We start from the raw sequence: 24,055 nt of genomic DNA, 5'->3' as shown, positions 1-24,055 counted from the left end.
TTTTTTTTTATTAAATTGCTAGCTCTCCTTCCCTAGAAGGTACAAGAAAGAAAAACACATTTGCTACCAATACTAAAAATAAATTTTTGCTGTGCGGGTTCCTTTATGATATAACATGAACATTCCTAGATTCTAAAAATGTAGGAATTAAGATGTTTCCTTTTGTTCTAAAATTTCTTCATTTATTTCTCGCCACCTTTGTTATCATTGGACAACAATTTACAATAATTAAAATGTGTATTGTATATATACATCTTGCAAATGCTCCACAGAAAAATTTCAGAAAATTAGCAGAGTCCCGCATCACTAGTACCCTGAAAATTCAGGATTTATCCCTACCCTGTGCAAATGTGCACTAAATGTGAGCCAGAAGTCCTGAACTCTGTTGACATGTTAAAACAGGTCAGCTCTTCCTGCAAGATCTAGAAAGAATGACTAAAGAAGTTACCACAGTATCTGGCCAGCTGTGGGGAAATTTTCCTGGTAGTTCTTTACCCATGGGTCATTTAAACATATTCTCTAACATAAATTTGGGGTGACAGTCTGTTTTCTTCTCTGGATCTCTAGTGAGGTATAAAATGCTCTGCAAATATAATCTTAAACTGAAATAGAAATGTAATGAAATAAAATTAAAATAAAAGGAAGAAATCATAGAATATGTTAATATAATTTTAAAAGTATTTTAGAGAGTATACTATTTTCATTATGAATGTGAGAAATCAGTTAAGAAATTTTTGCCTTTCTCTTGCAAGCACTTAAATGATTTATCCAGCTAAGTTACAGAAGACAACTTGCATAGAGTCTTTCCCACAAATAATATTTTAAAGATTGTATCCTTGTGATTTTTCCACCCAAGTAAAAACTATCACAATAAGAATGAGGATTTTGTTGGTAGCACTTACAATATTATTTGCTTTGGCTCTGCAGTATTTAATTTGTGGTGTTCATTTTTCAGCCCAGAACTAATATTAAATATGATTTAGGATAAACTCAGAAACTGAAAGTTTACTAATGCTCAAAAACTATTTATTTTATAATATTCATTCCTATCCCTTTTGCTTATTGTTTAGGAATGGAATTTTTTTACTATTCAAGTTCTGAGCACAAAGCTTAATTTTAGGAGATCCCTTTAATCTAACAAGATATCACTTGTCGGGATTCCTTCAAGCCCTTGTAGAAATATTTCTTCCCTTCTGTCTTGCATGGCTGTTCTGAAGTCCTTGATATCCCTACTTTTCAGAATAATGGTCAGTATGTGCTGAGAGAGTAAAAGGAAGAGAGAAAGAAATAATCATTTTAGTATGTTTGTCCATCACTGACTGGAGTCTCAGACATCCAACTTAATCATCCTCTCTACACTGAACTCTCCAACTGAGAATGGAAGTAGAGAAACCGTGTTCACTTCTGTGAAGTATATAAAAAGCAATATCAAAACAGAATAAAAACTTCACAACAAATCTGTGAATATCAATCTTGGAAATCTTGGAATACTTACCTAAAAAGGTCACTTCCCTTTCATTCAGATCTCTCAGGTGGTGTTCAACAGTTGTTATTCCCTCTGTGTAGCACAGCAGGCCTTCTGTGGCACTTTCTCTTTTGCACTGAGCCTTTGCAGTGTCCTTCCCTATTCTATTTCAATGCCTTTAGGATCTAATCAGCAATTTTATCATTACTAAGACCATCTGCTCCCATGGATCTTACAACTGAATATTAAGTTCCTTTCTGAATTAATCTCTGAAGACCTGCATTTATTTGTATCAATATCATTAAGTAAACATATGAAGTATATATGACTAACAATGGTTTAGATCTCTGCTGGCATCTATTTTTTATCTCAAAAAGGTATTCCTTAATCCACATCCATAATTAAAAATAAAAATAATATTGATGTTAATGAAGACAAGTTATATCTATATGTTAATTTTCCTCTTTCATCCCACATATGTTATAAATGTCTAAGAATACCTGTTATTTTATAGACAATTTTTTCTTGTAATTGGAGAGATACAGATGAGATGTTTAGTGCGCAAGTCTCTAAGAACTCAGAAATCCAAAATTTTCAAAACCAGAACTTCTTCCCAAGCAGCAGTATAACAAAATGGTCAATATTTTTGGAAAATTAGTTCTGCCATCAAATTCCGTTTTTCATCAGAAATGACCTTCTAAATCATCTAACAGAACTGATAGTGATGATCTTGTTTTACACTAAAATTACTCATTTTCTATGAGTGGCCCAACAACCTTCTCTTCTGTGGTTTTTAGTTTTCTTTTTCTTTTTACCAATTCTTCCCTATCCTTATTTCTTAAGACTACTATGTTACTACTTTGCAGGTGCATTATCATAGTCACACAATATTGCTGCAAATGTTATTTTTCTAACTGGCACTTTTAAATATTTCATTTACAATAATTGCGACAGCTAAATAGGTAAAATGGTGAAGAAAGCAGAAATATTTTCCAGATGTGTGTGTGAATGTATATATTCACACCTAAAAACACTCACAAAACCAGAGAATTATCAAATTTTTCTCCAAGATGCAAATATTTCCTCAGATAAGAATATGCTTTGTGCTTACTGCTGTTACATGCAAATACCAAAGAAGAAGTAAAAAAAGCCTTTTCTGATGCAAAAGAAAACTGTGAAGCAAGTGTTCTTAATGTTGTAAACAGCATCAGGAACAAAATTAGGAAAACAAACTTAGAAGGTCAAAAAGTGTTATAGTACCCAAAACAAAGGGACCATTTGTGCTGATGACTAATACCTGCTGGGTAAAATCCACTTAGTTTTTTGTTGTCATCCAACAACCATTTTTCAACTGCAAAAATTAAAAAAGGGTCTTTTCTGAGCAACCTGCCAAAAGTGGACTATTCTAGGTTATACCCTTGCAGTGCTCAGTTTTTGAAATTACAAACACTTCCACAATTAAAAATGTGGGGTAAATATTCTATTAGAGGTAAATATTTTATTTCTGTTTTATAGTACTGTAATTGTAATAGAAAATGATAATAAAAAGTTGTGTATTTTAAAATCACTTTAAATAAGAAAAAATAATTGTTTGATGATTTGAATGGTATGAATTTAAGCCATCTAAAGTAAAATAAACCAGTGTGAGAAGTCTTCCTTAGAATCACCTGTGTACAAGTATAAATGAAAGAGTAATTCTAATAAAGCAAACATTTTTAACATACAGTACTTTGTGTTTTTGCCACCAGCACAACTAAGGATTTTCTAAGAATTTAACATATTTAACATACTGGTGGCAAAAACACAAAGTACTGGTGACAGCAATTGTAAAAGTAAACATTTCTTACAGCAATTTTCTTTTTTTCCTTTCCTTAATTGTTAATATTTCCTTCTCCAGAGCTACTGTGGATAACTTCAACTGAAAAAATATTTGGTATATAACACACTACTCTTTCAGAATTTTGCTTAAATGGTAGTAGTTTCCCATGTTGGCAGATAAGAAGCTTTTTATAGGATCAAGGTGGTCTCTGAACACTAGCACACTGTTCTTGGGCAGTTAATGACATTTACTTTTGAGTTCCGGAAAACTTTTGGTCAGCAGATTTGATAAAATTTTGTAATAATAGAACTTTCTTTTCCTGGGTTGATTTTTGCATAAATTTTGAAAAAAAAAAATGGGTCTAATGCATAGAATGTAGAGTGGCTTTAAGCACAATTTTTATTCACTCAGGATAACATGGATAGTGTTTGGGGTTTTTTTTCTTGAATTAAATTATTTAGTTCATAAATTTTCTCTTTTGTATGACAATAGTGCTGTTTGTTTCTTGTACAGATAATTTTGATTGTAGCTCATTTCAATCTCTTTTCTTTGCCTTCTGGTTTTGAGAACAAAAATAATTTTCCTGAAGCGTTTGACTTCAGATTTTAAAAAATATCTACTGACTTCATGGGGGTAACCTCTAGGTGCATGGCCAAGAACATAAAGGAAAGGGGACATCAGTTTTTACATCATCATCATCATTTTCTATGCTGTTGATCTTTCTGAACTCAAGAATAAATACAGTTTTATGATAATATATTCATTAAAAGTAAAATGAAATTTATCCTCATTTCTAGGTAAAATTTTCCTGAGCTTTCCTCTTTTTTGTCTTTTTAACCAGTCCTTAGGTATTTCTTCTTTTATGGTGAATGCAGTTGCAGTGGTAAGCAATATATATGGCTTGTCTATATAGCATAGGGGAGGGCAGGCTGTTAATTTGCCGCTTGTTGGCAGCTCCACATTAGCATTTTGCTTGGCTATTCTTTGTGCATAGGAGATGCAAAGTAACTTGCTCTATCTGAAAAGTGGAAAAAATGATACCTCGCTAAAACAATTTTGAAGCAGCAGTGCCAGAATTCATATGATTTGGGTACTTTGTATGGATATATCCAGTTAATTATTAATTCATCCTTTAATTGGCTAGAACTTCCCATCAAAGTAAGATTGCATCTCTACTATTTTTTTTTAGATATAGGTCTCAGTCTTATCCTTCAGTCTGAAGAATTGCTGAAGGTGTAATATTGTTACAGGATAAATTGAAAGGTTTTCAAATGCAGCAAATGAATATAAACTTTGTTTATAGAGGACTGGTCTAAGTCCTGCCTTGAGTTTCTTCTACATGCTTTTTTTCTCTTATGATCTTTGCTTTAGTATGCTTTAAACAATAATCTAGTGTATTACAAACAATAATCACTCTATTATAAAGACAATAAATAAAGGTAAGACAATTTGGGCCTGACTGTGGTATAATTAATTCAAATAATAGTGCCTCAATAGGCTTGACTTTCTTCCTGTGTTATCCCTGTGGGACTCCTGCTTTAGAATGGGAAAAATTGTGTAACATAGGAGGTGTGCAATTCCCTTGCACAGCTTTCATAGTTCCTGTCCACAGAAGCACTTAAAAAAATATTCTTTGAAAAACGGGAAATTTCCTAAACTTTTAAAATCAGTACATATAGCATGGTTACTAGCCACATTCCATTATATCTAGTATTTCTTGAAAAATATTTGTTATCATTTGCAAATTTAGCATCTGGATCTGATTCCATCTGGATATTTTGTAGTAACTATGGTGTTAGTTCTAATAGACTATGTCAAATATTTTGATAATAACATGACAATACAGTTCACTAAGATTCTGTAATAAACAAAGTTGTTTTTGGAAAAGTCACATATAAGGTTTGCATGCACTTCTTAGAGCTCTGCAAAACCCTAAGAAGATAAAAATGAAAGGCAGTCTCTGAAGAGTTTTCATTCGTCTGTTTGATGACTCTCTAGCCTTGAGAAAATATTGAAGTTGATTGTTATGGCTGGAAAAATACACCTTTTGTGGAAAACAAAGTGAATTAATGGGTTTCTGTTAAAGCTATCCTTTGAGAGCTGTGAAAACCATCTTCAGAGATCCCTGAAAATTCTGGAGGGACATCTCTGCTTTTAGGATTGTTTTGCTTGGAAACTTATATAACATTCTTCTCTCTATCCAGGCACTTGCAATAGTGCTAGCTGTTCCTCTAAGCTGTCATTTTAATTTCTGACCACTAAGGGCAGGTTTAATAGCCTTTATAGCTATATGATACCTGAACTTATTATAATGGTTCAGAGAAACAGTCACATTTAAAACATAATTGTAGCTCTTAGTCATATCTTGATATAGTGTCAGTCATTTAAACTTCAATTTTCAAAATCTATGCAAAGTTTTATAAGACTATATTTGGATGTTTTCATGCCAATGGAATGCTTATGGTGAGTGTGGTGTTCCGATTGCAGGCACCTAGATTTAGGTGTGAAAATGCAGTGTACCCATGGGCATAAGCTGCCTGTCTTCTGCTATAATGAAGATCTAGTCTATACAGATAATGGAGTTTGGAAGGTAATTTTTTTCATCCTCTGGTGACAAAAATACAGGCCTCTGGTACTGATCATCTTAGCAAACCCTTTGGACTCGACTGTATGGACTAGATTTCTGCTGTCAAAAATAGCAACTTAGATGTTTAACTCATATGCAGACATGCATAGTTATGAATAGAAAGGTAGGTGTCTACAGGAAAGAAATATTACCTGTAGAGAGTGATTTTTGTAGTGAGGAGTTGTGGTGAGGCTGTACAGTCGTGATGGCAATTCTTCAAGCTCCTAATTGACTGCTGATATGATCGAAGAGGAGGGAAGCAGCTGTGTTTAAATAGCACCACAGAAATATGTGTTTTCTTGTTTATTTCAAAGCAGAAGGCAGTAAATATAAACAAATTTATATGTTTATCTACTCTGGAAGAGATACAGTTAAAAGATGTATTGGTTTTGTAATTGTTTTAATTCCTGGTTCATATATCAATTTTTAATAAACCACTGAAAAGACTAGATTATAAAAAATACAGTATATTAAATTAAACTGGCCATTTCATTAAACTGTGCTCATTTTGTATATGCACTTAGTCTAAAGTACACATTTCTGAATTTTAAGAACTAGGTAAGTCATTAAAGATTTCAGTAAAATTTCTGTCTTTAAGGTTGACTTTCCATTACCAATACATTCTACCAGTAATATTTCTACAACACATTTTGTAATTAATTTTTTGAAATCTAGCTTCTTTTTATAGAACAAACCCACAAAAAAAAGAGCAGGAAGCTGTACATATTTTAAATTATTTAATCACATTCAAAGCATTTTTGGTATAGATAGAAAGAGCAATGATGTAAGAGATATATAAGAACAGTAATGTATTTGAGAGGAAAAATATATTTGTTCCCCAAAATCAAAATATTCCCATTGAGCTATGCAACACTCAAAGCTACTTAGGCTGAACAGACTTGATAAAAAACTTGACAGGAATTTTATATAAAACCAACGTTACTTTCTCAAATAACTAATATAATAAACTAATAACATAATAAACGATTTTTTTTATATTAACAGGGAGTTTCAATCTGGTTTGAAAGTAGCTCACCACCTTAGAGGACAGTGATTGAATAATTTATTTTGCACAGTGAAAGGGAGCCAGTTATATAAATCTTGTTGTGGTATGATAATCTGCACTTTCAAGCTTTTTCATAAGAGAAAGTTGTATAGCATGTAAGGAAAAAAAAATTGTTTTTATCCTTTATACCTGTCACAAATAATGGAACTTAAGGTGATGGAAATTTTGTGGGGAAAAAAATATGAAAATTGGATATGAAAAGCGGGAGGAGAGTAAGACTTGTAAAAACTGGTAATGTGGATGTCTAACAATAATACCTAGTAAGATTTCCAAAATTAATATTTTTTAAAATATGAGTTTGATGTTAGTGTCTCATGTCATAAGTTACTTCTCAGTGATGGGCAAGTACCTGTGAGCACGTTATTCCACTTGTTGAAAGATTTCCCCTAGTTTGAGACATTTCATATTCTGGTGAGAGAGAAGAGGAGTTTTGGTATAGCATTAATCTTAGTTGCTCTATGGATTACTTTTTCAGTTTGACAATGAGAGTTTTCAGGTTAATAGTTTGGCAGTTAGTTTTGTAATTAGGGAATTATGATAGTGGTAATTATGACAACTCTTTTGGGAAAAGAATGATGCAATTCCTAGGCTTACTGTTCCTTCTTGTGTTACATACAAGCTTACAGTTCTATAAAACTAGGAACAAAATCCCATATTTTAAATACTTTTGAAGTGCTTTAAAAATAGTTTAAAAATGTACCCTTGAATTAATTTTGTGACACAATAAAAAAAGTAATAATTTCTAACACGTTGTTAACTTCATCACTGTGATTATGCTACTCTTAAATATGTGAGCATGTTTTATCATTAAAATTAGAAAAATAGTCATCCATATGAGATGCACCTTTTTTTTAATGCATTTTGCAATTAATGACTTTTAGGATATTTTTGCTGTCTCTTTTAAATTGGTTTGGACAGTTTCTTTAGTTTCCCTGTGTCTGGGTACTGTAAAGCTCATTTTGTAAAACTAATGACTCCCTGTGGTGTTTTATCCCCAGACAGCAGCTGAGCCCCCAGCTAGCAAGAGCAACAGGTACTTTGGAAGAAATTCTGTTGTTGAACATAATGTTACATGGCATGGCTATCCTTTGGGTAGCCAACTGTGTCACCTCTCAACCTCTTCCAAATCCCCAGCTGACTTGTGGAGAAGGCAGAGTAAGAAACAGGGAAGGCCTTGATTCTGTTGAGCCAACAATGCTCAACAGTAACTAAAACATTAGTGGGTTATTGACACTTTTTTTTTTTCCAAATTTACAACACCATACAGGTTGGTATGACAAATTTAACTTCACTCCAGCCAAATTCAGCATACTACTCTTACAGAAAGTGCTACAGAGTTGATGAGTATTATTATTTCTATTTCTCTTAACTGTTTGTCACAACATATGGTTGAAAATACTGAAAATCTGGAATTAAAATCTTTATTATTTATTCATATGGAATAAGTGAAGAAAGAAACAATCACAGATTTCACAGTTCTAGCATTTACTCCAATTGGAGTGATATGCCCCCAGTCTACAGATTCTCACTTGCATTAGCTGCAAAATAAATTATTGGAAATGTGATGATTTGCTCTCAAGTCTGTCAGGCTTACGTGACACGTGATTCCAATGTGCACTGTGACAAATGCCTTTATGTGCTGTCTGATATTGTGCATGATTTCACTGCATAGAAGAGACATGAGGGTTGAAATTCTCATAAATATTAATCAGGGATTAATGAACGGTGGGAGGCTTCTACATATCAGTCTATATGAGAGGAAACTTTGCATTAAATATTCCATCAACTATCTATAAAACATTCAGGAAAAGTGAAGGTAACCTCAACTATCACTTGTTATTTTGCAACAGCCTAATCATAAAAAGCAGGCTAGCTGGACACAGGTAACAGACACAATTTCATCACATGATTATGAATGGCTGCATTTTTTTAATCCTTTTAGATAGCCAAGTGCTTTAGAAAGTTACAATATTATGGTAACTTAAAGTTGGGTTCAGCTGCCTATAGAACACAGCGTAGTAGTGCACACTTCTTTACTCAGATTTAATAAGTTTGCTTTACTTTGGATGGAAAAATATAAGCTCAGCACATGCACTTACTGATTTGGTTTACACAAAACTCCTTCTAGTACCAATTTTGTAAAATGTCCCTATTTTACTGGGTCTATAGACACCCCTGGAGGACAACATTTTCTTACCCTTTTTTATTACATACAGGTTTTTTGCATCCCCCAGACTACTAACCTGAGCAATCCAAAACTGTCATCTTGGTGACTTGCAATACTGTTTTCTGACAGATTTCCAAAGTATTTTTTTTTCTTACAGTTGCTTTTGCCTCTTCATCAGAAAGATGAAGGCCAATCTGGCAATGACAGTTAATAATCTTACACTGGCATTCTGAGAAGGTTCTTAATACTACCCAGGAGGAAGTACAGACAGATTCACCTGTTGGTTAGAAGGCAGCAATTAGGTTATTGGACACTGGGCTAAAATTTATTTGCAACTCATCACTGCTGTGTATAAACAAGTAACTCTTTTGAAGCAGGTCTCCATGATCTATCACTGTTCCTCCAACCTATCCACTATGATCTTCTACATTTAGATCAATAAACCTTAAAAGAATGACCATCCCAGCCTTAGAACATCTTTCATCTGAAGTGAAATTATAGCTGTTACAGTTGTATAGTTATAACATTACAAGAAATTCACAAACTTCCTGAATTTAGAGACTGACATGTTGTCAAGGGGATGTTTGTTTTAAAAATATGTGTGTGCACGTGAAAGATCAGTATTTGTCAAATTATTAATAAGTCCTGTGAGAAATTTAAAATTAATTAAGATCAGAAAAAGTGTAAGATAAGTTTTAAAAATCAACTCCTTACAGTAGATAGAAAAGTGGTGTCACAACCTCAGGCCTGCAGAAAGACGGATTCCTCTGCATACTACTCGTGAGTGAGCATGTGTGTGCGGGTGTGTGGGGCTGTGTGTGTGAAATAAGGTATTGTATCAAAACACAATTATTTCATTGTATTTGAAACACGTGGCTGCTTAAAATCTCAGCAAATGAATGAGTAGCATAAGATTAAAATCTACTGTACTTATGCTATTTTGATTGTATGAGCAAAGCCAAAAAATTAGTCTTTCGTATATTCACAAGCTAGAAAAGACCATGAGAACATTTTGTCTGACTTTTTTTCTATACTGTAGATTTTAAATATTTCAAATAGTCATCAAGAGATTCAGATAATAAATCTAATACTTCCTAATCTACATCTACTTTGATAGTAGATATTAGCATAGTCTTTACCAAGAGATTCCCACCACAGAAAATTAATCGCCTCTCTGGTAGTTTGTTGCAATGGTTTATTGTCCCCATTGCTAGAAAAAATTGCATATTCCTAATTTAAATTTATCTGGTTTCAGTCTGCAGTCATTATTATACTGAATTCAGACTTTTGAATAAAATAATTGTCTCCATTCCTCAAATAATTTTCACATTTTTCCTTGCCTCTGATTTTTTAATATTCCTCTTTAAAAGGGCAGAAATGAAATTATATTAAGGATTCTTAGTCTCATCTCCCCAATATAGAATACAGATATGAGTCTGTTACATTACTCTTTCTCATCTCTCTCTGTATATACGTCCAAGGACTTTACAAAGGCTTTAGGGTCTTCAATTTTTTGACTCATTAGACTCAGATTTTATATTGACCTGTGTGTCTGCTATGATCCTTAAATCCTTTCAGAGTCACTACTTTTTAGGATATTATTCTATATGCATGTTCTGTATTCCTCACTCACATGTCAAGTTGCTCAGCTTTACTCTTGGCTACCTTTGAACACATTTGCTTAAATGAGCAACTGACTATAATAATGATTTTTCTGTCATTATGTGTATCCTTAGTGTCATGGACAGGTATTTACTTTGAAATCATCAATGAAAATTTTGTGGAGTATCAGTATTTTTACCAAACAGAAGCAAAAGTGCCCTGCAAAATGATGATTCTGCATTGACAACTACATTTTATTGCAAAGAAATTATTTTTCCTTCAGGTATCAGTTTTTATTCCAAGAAAGGTATGCCCTCCTGATATTAAGTTACCTTTAGATGGTTTTCTAATAAAAAAATTAAATTAGTTTTGTCTCACAAAGTTCATTTTTTCATAAACCTATGTTGACTCTATTATATTCATGATTTTCTGTATTTCATCTTCATATCATCTATTTTATTATTTCCCTTGGATATGCATCAAGCTATCCAGCATAGCTGGGATACCTGACTTTGTCTTATGAGAATTTCAACAACCCGTTTTTAAGACTTTCCAAATTTTTCTTTTATTCTGAGATTTATTAAAATGTTAACAGCTAGTCAACTCTTTCAAAATTATTTGGAAGAAATTATTTAACCTGACAGATATATATTCCTATAAAAAACCTGTTTATCACCTTCCTCAGTTACTAGTGGTCTGGAAAATACTTTCTTATCTTTAGGTAAAAATATATATATTTTCTAATTCTTTTTGTTGTTGTTGTTGTTGTTTTGTTTGTTTGTTTGTTTTTTGGGTTTTTTTGTTTGTTGTTGTTGTTGTTGTTGTTGTTGTTTTTTAACTATACCAGACATGGAATTCTCAGCTTTCCTTATCAGTTTTCTTCACTTCCCCTTTTCCCTTCTGTACCTTCCTTCCAAAACTTCATTACTTTTTCCATCCTTACGCCTCTGCCTAGCAATTTTCAGAGACTAAGAATCAGTCACACAAACCTCACAGGCACATGAACAGACCTCTCTTAATTTGTTCAGCTTCTCAAAACTCCAGCCACACATCTCTCACTGAGGCAGGCAGACAAACATATCAAACACACAGCTTGCCAAATCCCTTTACATCCAAGAAGACTGGCAGCCTTGAAACGATTTTTCCCCCACTTCTTTTTATCTGTATTGTTGGGCTGTTTGGGTATTTACACTTCTGTCCAGCTTTACTGAATTTTAATTGGAGCACAGAAATGTTATAGGTAGTATGACAGCCAAGAAAGAATTGTTTAAACAGTAGTATTGAAAAAAATCCTATTTTTCTAATGAGTTTTAATAAATTCCTTTTGGGCAGCCATGCATCTGGTTTTGGGAAGGGTAGCTCCTTTGTGAAGGTTTACCAGCTTCATGCTTTACCTTTTCTCTCACAACCAGGTCCAAAATTCTGTCTATTTTTAATATTCAAAAATCTATTTTGACAGGGTGATTTCCTATGCTCTTATTCAAAATGATATATTTTTGGTTTATGTGCTTTCTTACATGTCTTTTTCGTACCTCAGTTGCAATGGTACCCTGTAGTGTGACAGGCTAGAAACCATGTAGGGCCTTCGCTAACCTGTATTTTCACCCAGACCTTGTCAGTGGATCATTATACAGCCTTAGGCCAGTCATTCAGCTTTCTTTACTTGCTATAGTATCTGTACAGTGCTTTGAAATCAGTAAGAAAAACTGCTACTTAAATTCAAGGTATTATTCTGCTCACATAGGTTGTCTTCTAGTGTACTCCACTCCAAAAGCATTACCTTCTAGGTTAACCTTACATCTGTGTCCAAAATAGTGACTTTTTAAAGCTTGAACTAGAAAACCTTATAAAGCTAAAGATGTTTTGTGTGTTAACGTTATAAGGAAGTGGAATTATATTTTTTCAGGGGTAGAGAAGTCAATACTTTAAGGAAGGAAGGGAGAACATATCTCACAAACCCGTTTCCCATTCAGACCCAAGTAGAAAGCAAAAAATAGCATGGATAGCTGTAAATAATTGTAAGTGTACAAAGTTGAAAAGAAACAACCACAGGAAAAAAAATATATTAGACTACTCCTTGCACAATTTAAAATACATTGTAAATGGGCGTTCAGGTATAACTGATTATCAGAACATATATGATTAGCTGCTGCAGCATATAAAATCAAGTTTCCTAATAGCTTCAGAGCAAGGGGCAGTAGACCTCCTAAGTGCAATAAATACAGCATTAAGATAAGATAGTCAGAATCTTGAAGCCAGTTTCAATTAAACTCAATTACCAAAGCTGAAGTGACTGTTTACATCGCAGGAACAATCTGCCCAAGGTACTGTAAGCTTCTTACTCGCGGCCTTTTGAACTGTGAACTAAATGTTACAAAGAGATAGACAAAGCTGCATAAGAAACCATAATGCTTAGGGAAGTTTTGATCGAAATGCTTGAGGCAGGATATGTTATCAGCTGATTTATTTGCTGATTAGATCTACAATAAGAATGTGATTAATCATAGGGATCTGGAGTCCCATGCTGTGGACAAGCATCCTTTATTTTAAAATCTGCCTGTGCTAGTCAGAAGGTTTATACCCACATTCTTCTGTGACTCCTAAACTATTTCATTCACACCAAGTAGGTTATTCAAAAAAACATTTAGAGCATTTAAATGATTTCACAGCGACTAGATTCATCTTAATGACATGCATTGTGGAATGCTTATGCAAACCTTTTAACTGGCAGAGTTTAGGGGATTTGTGTGGCAGAAGGTACCACCAGGTAATGAGAAGCTAAAGAACAAACCAATGACTCTGTTCTCCTCCGTGGGGAAAGCTAGATGTCAAGTGTGAGTCTTTGCATACCTTCAAGGATGTTACCCTTAGGGAAGGTATACAAGACTCTTTCCTTCACTTCAGAGAACACACTCAGTTCCAGGAATCAAGGGGTTTACACAATCAAAGTTATCATAAGCTGTGGTTCAAAAACATGTATGCTAGAAATAACATTTGAGAAGCAAATATTAGTAAATTATGTATTCCTCTTGAAATCAATAACATTTGAATGCAAAAATATCACATAAATTGATCACTAACACTGTGTAATCAAATAATAAGCAAGGGAAATTTCTTTGAATCAAATTGATTTAAATCCTTCATTTTAATCACGTTTTGAATCAGCAAGTAAGATTTGCTGACTTAGATAATTGATTCTAATCTTATTTTGCATTTGTATTTTACTTCAGAAAAAAGAGTAATTTATATGAGCTGGAATAATCTTCGGTAAAAAAAAAAGATTGGCAGGCAGCATAAAGATTTCTTTTTTTTTTCTTTCTTGTCCAGGTGGCATATGATAAATGAAAGTTCTTTTAGGGTTTGAACAGTTTAAAATATATTTTTTTAGATTCTTAAACTTGTTTTGTGGTAGAAAATTATTTAAAATTTTTTAGGTTTTTTTAAAGATGACTTGTATTTTCTCTCAAATGGGATAGAAAATAGAGTGCAACTCAAAACATATGGTGAAATTTTAAGTCTTTTTCTTGGTTACATGAAGGTACCATAAAATATAATAGACACATATATACAGTAAAATATATCAAATATATTAAAATGTTAAATGACTGATTCATTACAGAAAACAATTTATAACTATGTTTAATACAGTTCCTGAAAAAAATAGGCCAAACTTTCAAAAATATATATTTAATCATGTAGATGATGTCTGATGGGATTTTGAAAATCACAGTATTGATTTTACATGTGTTTATGCATATTGGAAAATTTCACTTGGATGTAAGTTTGTGTTTTAGTGCCTACAGAAGCTAAAAACACCTCTGTGAGAGCCCTTTCTTTCTCTTTTAAATAAGATTTCCTATGCTTTCCCATTACTATATATTGGTACACTGAAAGAGAAAAATAATGTTTTCAAACCTAGTCAGCTTGCCAAACTCAAACAAAAAATATTTTCTCTGTGTTTGCTTCTGAAACTGAGATCAAAACGAAAAAATGTCTATGCTGTGTACTAACATTAAAATAGATTAAATAATATCATAACAGCTGAAAATAAAGTTATTCAGTACTTTTCATCACAATGACCTAAAATTAGATATTTTCCCTTTTTCCTATTGTGAATGCCTGTGGATAGTTCACTGATTGTTGCTCTACAATGGAGGCTGTTATACAAAAGATAATCAATAAACCAATTCTATCATCCTTTTGCCGCCACTGCTGGTGTGTAACATTTAACAGTTATTTAACATGGAGACATTTGAAATGTCAGTGTTCTTTGCTATTTAACATTTTCTCTTACAGGATGATTCTATACATAACACAACACGAGTCTGTTTCTTATAACTGAAAAATGCTTACTAATTAATAATGGAATCAGGAATCAATGACTTCATGGCTACCCAAAACGATTAAGAAAAAGATGTTAGGTTGTCAAAAAAGCTAAAAAACAGTTTCTGCCTGATGACCCTAGTCTTTCTCTATGGCAGAACAGCAGACCTCATGAATAGGAAAGTAACAGCAATTGTTATCTTGACATAACTTCCAAAAAGACTCACTCACCTTTTTTCTAACCAAGATGATCGAATTCAGACTACATATATTTATAAGTGGCTGAATAATCAAAGACAAAAATGATCTCACAATCAGCTCAACTTGTAATCACAGGTAGACTTATGTCAGGGGAACTGACAGAACAGCGTTTTGAAACCCTTTTCGCTTGTTATTTTGGTGATTCACTGATTAATAAATACACTGGGATTGTAAGTATAGTGTGAAAATGTGTTATTGTCAACTTAATTGTTGGAATATTCTATCTGACATAGGGATTTATATCAATAGAATGTGAAAGGTATTTTTAAATCATGTATATAAGCATGCAGCTTCATTCTTAGATCAACAATTCAGAGGAAAATGTCATGAAATGTGCCAAAGGAAAATAGCTTTTTGGGAAAAGTGCTGTGAAAGCTACTTAGATAAGCAAAACTAATATACATGTCTCCATAATATTTAGAATTATGGTTTTTTGCACATATATATATATAGTCAAATGGTTGTGCAGTCAGAACTTATACATCAACATTAAAGAATAGTCATATCGTTTATATTTAAAAGGCAATAAACAATCAGTTCTAGGATTTTAAAGTTTAACCATATTTTTGTTCAGTGAAAGTTTTTTTTTTTGATGTATGGAAAAGCATAAAGGGTCATTTAAATTGTAAGAAATATGATACTTGAATAGTTAGGGGGCATAAACTTAGATCCTTTTATGCTATTCATCTCTACTGAATTAAAATAAGGACGATTCAGATAATTATCTGAATAAAAATGAGCACTGGGTTAAGCTGATGTTCTCAAGAAAATCAAAGAACTGTATGAAGCAAATTCAAATATTTTGGATGTACTATCTATTGATACTCAGTCTTTTTCTCCTTCCTGTTTTTTTGTAAAAGTTAGAAGTGAATAGATATGCTAAGAGTAATATTTACCTTTTCCCCTATGTCAATAGGAAAGAAGAACTTTTCCAATTAATCAGATAAATAGTTTTTAGACATTTTATTTGATGCACTCTAAATTACAAGAACACTAAAAATTAAATATTATAAATTGCTTAATATCTGAAATATCTGAAGCTGACATTTATATAGCAATACACTACTGCACATATTAACTTGTCTCCTTTCCTTATGGAGGCCCTCCTCATTCGTATATTAATGCACACAGTAGATCTAACTTTCTTTGATTTTGTGCTTTTCCTTTCAGGTTTGGATATATTCTTCATAAGGATGAGCCTGTGCTCCAAAAAATTGATCTAGAAACAATGTCGTACATCAAGACAATTAGTTTAAAGGATTATAATTGCATTCCTCAGTCGCTGGCTTATACACATCTTGGAGGTTATCTTTTTATCTGCTGTAAGCCTGATACTACTGGGGCTGTCCTACCACAGCTCATAGTGGACAGTGTTACTGATTCCGTGATTGGTTACAATGGCGACGTAACAGGCACACCACATATCTCTCCAGATGGACACTACCTTGTCAGCATTGATGATGCAAAAGGTCTCATGAGGATCCAGTCCATAACAATGAGAGGAGAAATACAGGATGCATTTGACATTCACACTAATTTGCACATATCTGATGTAGCTTTTCAGCCATCATTCACTGAAGCTCATCAATACAACGTCTACTGCAGCTCCAGCACACAAACTGACGTTCTCTTCATGGAGCTCTCCTCTGGCAAGGTTAAGATGGTGAAGAGTCTGAAGGAGCCCATCAAGGCAGGCGAATGGCCTTGGAACAGTAAGAACCGTCTTATAAAAGACAGTGGCCTTTTTGGGCAGTATCTCATGACCCCTTCTAAGGAATCTCTGTTTATCCTGGATGGACGGCTCAATAAGTTAAATTGTGAAATCACTGAAGTTGAGAGAGGAAACACAGTAATTTGGGTTGGAGAAGCATAAGGTTCTATGTTAGATATTTACTGAATTAATAGTTTTACAGTACACTGAACTTAAATTACACCATTATTCAAATTTACACCATTTTAATTTTAAATTGCAGGACCCTTCTATACTCATTATTTCTTTGACTTGAACACAATTTGAATCAACTTCCACATAAAAGTTACTAAAACAGTGGCTATTTGATAATGGTACTCCTTATCAATTATCAGCTGACATTGTGTTGTTTGACCAAAATTACTAAATACTGAAATCAGAGGTAAGTATAATAAATTATTTTAAAGGAAGTAGGAAGAAAAACACCCCAAAAAAGCTTCAGACAATTTAATATGATACTTTGCGTTTGTAAATGGAAGACTTTAATATGATTCAAATTTTTGTTTGGTTTGCTTCAGACACAAAATAATAGCTGTTGTACAACCTTTGACTCCTTAAACTGAAATGTTATGTTCTGTTTTGTCCAGTCCACTGTTAAATCTTTTTGTGCCTTGAAGCGAAAGTCTCACAAGAAAGATAAACATAGAAATTATAAAATTTATTCCCACTTTAGCTACAGGATTGCTTCTCATTGGAAGGAAAGTTTTGGTATCAAATTTCTAGTCTCAAGTTGTGGAACATGTATGGAGAGAAGAAAAAAAAAAAGAGAGAAATTATATTTGCAGTGTTTTCCAATCACTGCATTTTGGAGTTTATTTTTATGGTGAGTCTTAGTTGAAAGAGCTGCTTGCAGAAGCTTAACCTTTTTTTTAGAAAAAAATAGATATTAGATTTTTCAGCTATCACAGGGTTGCATCAGCAAGGGATTTCAGGTCTACTGAAAAGAAATATCTCACATCCTTTCAGAGTAAACCACATCCTAAAAACCTGGCATCACAAAGCTTCACTTATATCGTTGAGGAAATTGTTAATTAAAACTAAAGAAAACGCATTTTAAGAAAATGAAAACGCAGCGACTGAAGTCTACAACAAGTAGATAACATTTTTCCTTATTCATTGTACCATTGATCCATATTTTTTAAACCATTTGGTTAGCTCAACAGGTTTTCTATTCCATACATCCAATTGGATTAGTGCAAAAAAACCCAAACAACAAAACCTTTGTATCTTTTATAGTTTGTTTACTTAGAATTCTAATATTTACACTGGTTAAATATGTAAATGGAAAAAATAAGTTTCCCAGAAGTAGAGTAACAAAACAATAGGATCAGAAAGCCAGCAGTAAACAGCTATCCAGACTCAGAGAAATGACTTAGAAGTTTGGGAGTATTTTTATTTTTATTATGTTTTTGCTAAAGAATGCTTATAAGCTCTTAAACTGACCTCTGTTTACTGAAGGCAATCAGAAAAAAAAAAAATCTTTTTTTAAACAAAATTTTACTCTGATTTAGATTGTGTAAAATTGCTTAGAAATCTGGGATTTTTTAGCATTGTAATCTTGTGTGCATTTATCATCCTGACCTGTGTGGTACAGTAGATCTCTCTTTAGCTTGAGCAAACCTCCTGGTAGGTAGATTTAACTGAGATAAGAGTTTGCTTACATTTCTAGCTACTGAATCTTTCCTTTTTAACAGCTCTTCTCCATTGTGAACAAACAAGAATCATGTAAGCTGTCTGTTACTCACTTAATTGCAGTAGTCTGTCTCATGCATTTTTTGTTCTGTAATTTATACCACGTGAATGTTCTGTATGTAGAAAATGCTTGACAAAAGGAGAATAAACCCCATAAATTTTAAACAGTACTGACTTTGGTGAATGGTCAAATATAGCCACACTGAAGTGGCAAGTAACACAGATTTTATTTGAAAGTGCCTATTATTTATATATATATATTTATGTATAAAAATAGATGTATTTTCACATATATATATTTATATAATAATAAGCAGTGTGGAAAGAAAACTTTTTAGAAAAACTTAACTAACTGGAAAGGTTTCCTTTGGCTGCTGCAAAGAAAAGCTCATCTATTACCACAAGCTCATCTATTAGCATATCTAAAGCACAAGTACAGGCTGGGAGGAGAAAGTATTGAGACTAGCCTTGGAGAGACAGACTTGGGTGTGTTTGTGGATGAAAAGCTCAGTATGACTCATGCGAGCTTCAGCCCAGAAATCCAACTCCATCCTGGGCTGCATCAAAAGAGGCATGACCAGCAGGTCCCTTCCAAGCCTAGCCATTCTATGATTCTATTAATCAATCAGGCACAGAGTAATCAGAGTGCAGACAGATGTCTATTCTAAAGTCTAGCCTCTGGAGCTAAAAACCTCTAGTATAGAAGTTGTACTAACATACAAGCCCAAAACAAGAAGCCTGCACTCTAGTAGCATAGCTAAACCACTCTCTGTCCAGTCTGCTCAGTGTAAGGGGATTCTACACTTACTGTGCCCTCTCCTGGCCTTTTAACATTAAACATTCCCGTGCTGTACATGTTCTCTCTTCCAATCTCTATCAAAAACCAAGTCAGTTTTCAGTTTTGGCAGCACCTTATTCTTTTGTATTAGCAATGTTTGGCAGCTGGAGCAGTTTGAAAACTTGGTATGTTGCTTATTATGTGAAAAAGGAGACAAAACACTCTACTAATAAACTTCACAGATTTAACTACGTCGATAACATCACAGTAATTTCTGTAGTATAGAAACTATCCCCATCAGCTTTGAATTCTTGACTGAAACCAATTTCTATATTCCCAAACCAAGAATATTGTTGACTTTAGCTAAAGCTGTTTGTCAAAGGACTTCTGCCAGTTCCCAGTACTTTTTTTAGCTAGTCCAATGTAATAGCTCAAGGACTGCAGTTTGCTTCTGTCCCATTGTTTGGAACTTAAAAAGGTTTCTGGTGTATATGAGTCATTTGATCCCATTGAATAAATGAAAAATCAAACACTGTCTTCAGTGTTTCCAGTTTTCAATTATACAGTGCAACAGTTGGTTTTGAATTCTGTCTTTCCTAATTCCTAATTAGGAAAGCAGAGGCAAAAAATACCTTCTCTTAGCCTGTGGTAAACACTCTTTTTCACAAGCTATTACAAACTTTCAAGATTTAGAATTTCCTTGCAGAAATACATTAGAGAACAGTAGTGGAAGATAATGGAACTGCAATGGAAGAAGCCAAGTGTACACTACAACAAAGCTCTGTCACAGCTGCTCAAAGGTTTCACTATGTTCCTGTACACTAAAAATATGAGAAGAACATGTGAGGACAAAACGACTGCTCTTCGCCAGGGATCGTGATGATAGAGCTGCTTTTCTTAAGGTATTTAAAAACTATAATATTTATGACACATGGAGAAAAGGCTCTCTCAGGCTATTTTAAGAAACATCAAAGAGAAGAAAAAGTGGTGCCAAAGTTAGGAAATATCCTAGTTTTTCCTTCGGTTTGGTAGTAGACATTTTTAATAGTTCATGCCCAAAGGTATCTTTAAAAATAATATTCCATACTGATAAACAGCTAGTTATTTGCTGCACTACTTTATGTATATCAATCAATATATGAGGGATTAAAAATAGAGATTTAGTGCTGTTTTTTTTTTTTAAAAAATTCTTTTATAAAAAAAGTCTTTTATGGAATGATTATCACAAACTTCTTTCTCACATTTATTTATAAAATCCTTCAAAACTTTACTAAGTTCTCTCTTAAAGCAGTAAAAGTGTCCAGCATAAATTAATTCATTACTATACTATTTGTTGTGATGTAATTGCCTTCAATAATTCTACTTCTTCTTTGATAATAACCAGGCTGTGTATGTAAACAATGGTCACAACTACTCACCATTTTTTTCAGTGAAGTTAGACAAATACTTGTTCACCATGGTTGCTTTCATAGCTGTCACAATTGAAGTTCAGCTTTCTCAAATACAGATGGCCGAACTGAAAGATTTAATCTGAATGAGGGGAAGAGCTGGTACCTGTTTCCATTTTTTGCTAACAGCCCGACGAGGAGAGCTGACAAAAATGGGCTTTTCAGCCTGGAGAGGAGACATCTTCGAGGAGGCCTAATAGCAGCCTGCTAGTACCCTTTAGAGATTATAAAAGACATGGAGCTAGATTCTTGACATCTGTGCATAGCAGGAGGACAAGACACAGCAATATGTATTGAATCAGGAGGTTTAGGCTGAATACAAGGAAAAGCTGTGATGACAGTGTAGCATGGGAGCAGGTTGCTCAGAGAAGCTGTGTTTTTCAACACCTGTCTGGATTATACCCATCTAAATTTTAGCTGAACTGGCTTTGATCAGGATGTTGGACTATTGACCTATCAACGGCCCTCCGAACCTGAATTGTCTCATGATTCTATGATTATGACTTGGGGATGGAAACAATAGTTGATTTGATTTGTTTCAGTTGTTTAAGCATCTGAATGAGCTTGCACAGCAGATATTTAAATGTAAACCTGCAAGTGTTAAGTTTGGTCTGAAGTATGGCCTAAGCAAAACTCAAGAAAGAATATGTTTTGTCACTTGAAATCCTTAGCTCTGAATATCCTATTTTAAACCAAAGATACTGTCATTTTGAAATCTGGAACACATTTCTTGACTTCCAGGAAATCCCAAGATGATAATAGAACTTGCAAAGTTGATGGAATATGTAAAGGTAAGTGCTCCTTTCAAAATATATGAAAAATAGCTTTAGCATGGAAAAGGAGGACTTGAAAAAACCACTATAGACAAAATCTCTTACTGCTCTCAGTATATGTCCAAGTGTGACCACAGCCACTTAAGTGTATCTTTGGTCTCAAGTTTTCAAGTAAAAGTGTTCTGACCATTTATAATATGGTTCAGTAGTGGAATAAAAAGATTTTTTAACTTGCTGACCAATTTCTGATAGAAGAACTCATGTCTTAATGATAGGTCATCCCTTCGAAGAAAACAAATATGGAGAAAGTCTTGTTCACCTCTCATCAGTTTGTACTTTGCATTTTGGTCTTCATTTTAAGCAGGTCCTTAAAAAAGCTATGAAGACTTTTGTTTTGAGGTTAGCAATTAAAACGTAGAATATATAGGAATTAAAAAAAGAAATATTTAAATATTATTCATCTATAATGGCCTATAAGTATTAATTAAATTTCCTGTGAATACAGTTGTTAAACAGGGAAAAGCACAGGCTTAACTCTGAATCTAAAAATCCTGATTTCAGCCAAATTCAGAAAAAGACAAGATAGAGCATACAAGGTGAGAGAGAGGAAAAAGTAATTCTGTACATTAATACCTACTAATTCAAGAGATGTAAGATGGATTCCAGCAGTTGAGAACCTTTGCACTTGTACCACATCGACAGTGTTTCACTGTGACTGCACCACAGCGGAGGAAGACTTGGAGGAGAAGGGCAAAAATAATGAGCTCAGGGAAGAATGTCAAGAATGAATGACCACCAATTATTGAAAAGAGAGCTGCACTTTTAGGGGGACTGGACAGTAAACTTTGTTTTAGATACACAGCTGTACCAGTGAGTCATAAGGCCATGTAAACAGCTTTCCCCAAGATAATTAATAGAGAGTACTGCTGAGCTAGCCAGAGGAGTACGGGGTGAGAAAGTGTAGAGGTGGCTTAACCTAATGTTAAATTTGAAAACCGGCCAGCTATTGAAATGAACTTTGAAGAGAGCAATAGGCTTGTGCTGGTTCAATCCTCGTACTCCTCTGAGTGACTGGACACACCCAGTACCACGATGGTGAGAATACACGGACTGGTAATGGGAATCATGTTTTTATGGTGATTCAACTGCGTATTGCAATAGCTGTATTGTACGTCTGTTATGATTTCAGTGTACCACTGTAATACTCTACTAAATCAAAATTCCATGCAACACCAATTATATCAAGTAAATTTGATATTAGACTTTAAAACGTCCTAATGTGGAGGGTATTGGACTTGTAACATTCACATGTTATCTGTCCATTTTTCATAATACTGAAATAAAATAAAAAAAAGTCAGTGCTTCATAGTATCAAAATTATAATTAAATTTTGGAAAAAATGGGAAAAATCTGAGTTATGCCAGTGATAGGAGTTCTTTCATAGTCAGTATCACATTAAGCAGAACACAGTAAAGGCAACAAAGACATTGTGGTGAGCTATTCCGTTCTTACATTGAGGAAAGAAAAGATTATGATGGGTCTGTAATCTAAGAGTTAAAGAGGTAAGGCAGAGATGTTTACATTCCTTGGCACAGGTAATTGAAATCAACTTCCAGATTGCCCAAGGGGTTTTGTATTAGGGGTTTCTTTGTTTGGTGTTAGTTGGTGCTTTGGCTTTATTTTTGGGGGGAGGGGATTGTTTTGTATTGTTAAAATAGTAACCTAGAAAGAAATCATTAGAGAACGTATTGAAAAGACTATGTGTTCAAACAAAACCCTATTGACATCAGTTTTATAAAAATTCATAAACAGGAGTTAAAAATATATATTTCACTTGAATATCTCCTGTCTGTCACCTTTAAATGGGTTAAATGCCCTGTTGGTGTGCTGCTGCTTTAAAAATGATTTTAAACTGTCTTCATGGAGCTATCTTTCACAAGTATGACAAATTCAGTTACTGATAAAAGACTGAAAGATACTGAAATTGCTTTTTTCTATTTAGAACTAATGCATGAAAAATTGCTTCTTCTAGCTTATGAATATTAAACTTGTTCTTATTTTAATCTAATAGATGAAAAAAATAGCTTCTTGTTATTAGTCATGATATTAATGTTCTTATTTTTAATCTTCCTAAGGTAGTGTGTCCTTTACACAAGGATGGACAATAGTTCTCTCATTTTGCAATACTTCTTTTTACATTTTTCTCTAGTAATGAAAACTCAGGTATATGTTTTCCTTTTAATTAAATGTCATTAAATCTACAGCAAAAAAATTTTATTTGTCTG

At 33.5% G+C, this 24,055-nt stretch overlaps 1 protein-coding gene across 5 annotated transcripts in view; it reads left to right on the top strand.

Annotated features, from left to right (window-relative positions):
* Window positions 1–17,844, top strand: part of FSTL5 (follistatin like 5) — a 291,375-nt gene extending 273,531 nt beyond the window's left edge. For all 5 annotated transcript variants that reach the window (XM_017806036.1, XM_017806035.1, XM_017806033.1 and 2 more), the window contains one exon: window positions 16,500–17,844. In XM_017806036.1, the coding sequence (XP_017661525.1) occupies window positions 16,500–17,202 (703 nt within the window). In that variant the 3' untranslated portion in view covers window positions 17,203–17,844. The remainder of the gene's footprint in view (window positions 1–16,499) is intronic.
* Window positions 17,845–24,055: the final 6,211 nt, after the last annotated feature.

Source organism: Lepidothrix coronata, unplaced genomic scaffold (assembly GCF_001604755.1).
Source record: "Lepidothrix coronata isolate B3197 unplaced genomic scaffold, Lepidothrix_coronata-1.0 Scaffold13, whole genome shotgun sequence".
Classification (NCBI taxonomy): Eukaryota; Metazoa; Chordata; class Aves; order Passeriformes; family Pipridae; genus Lepidothrix; species Lepidothrix coronata.
This window is presented reverse-complemented; position numbering and strand designations above follow the sequence as displayed.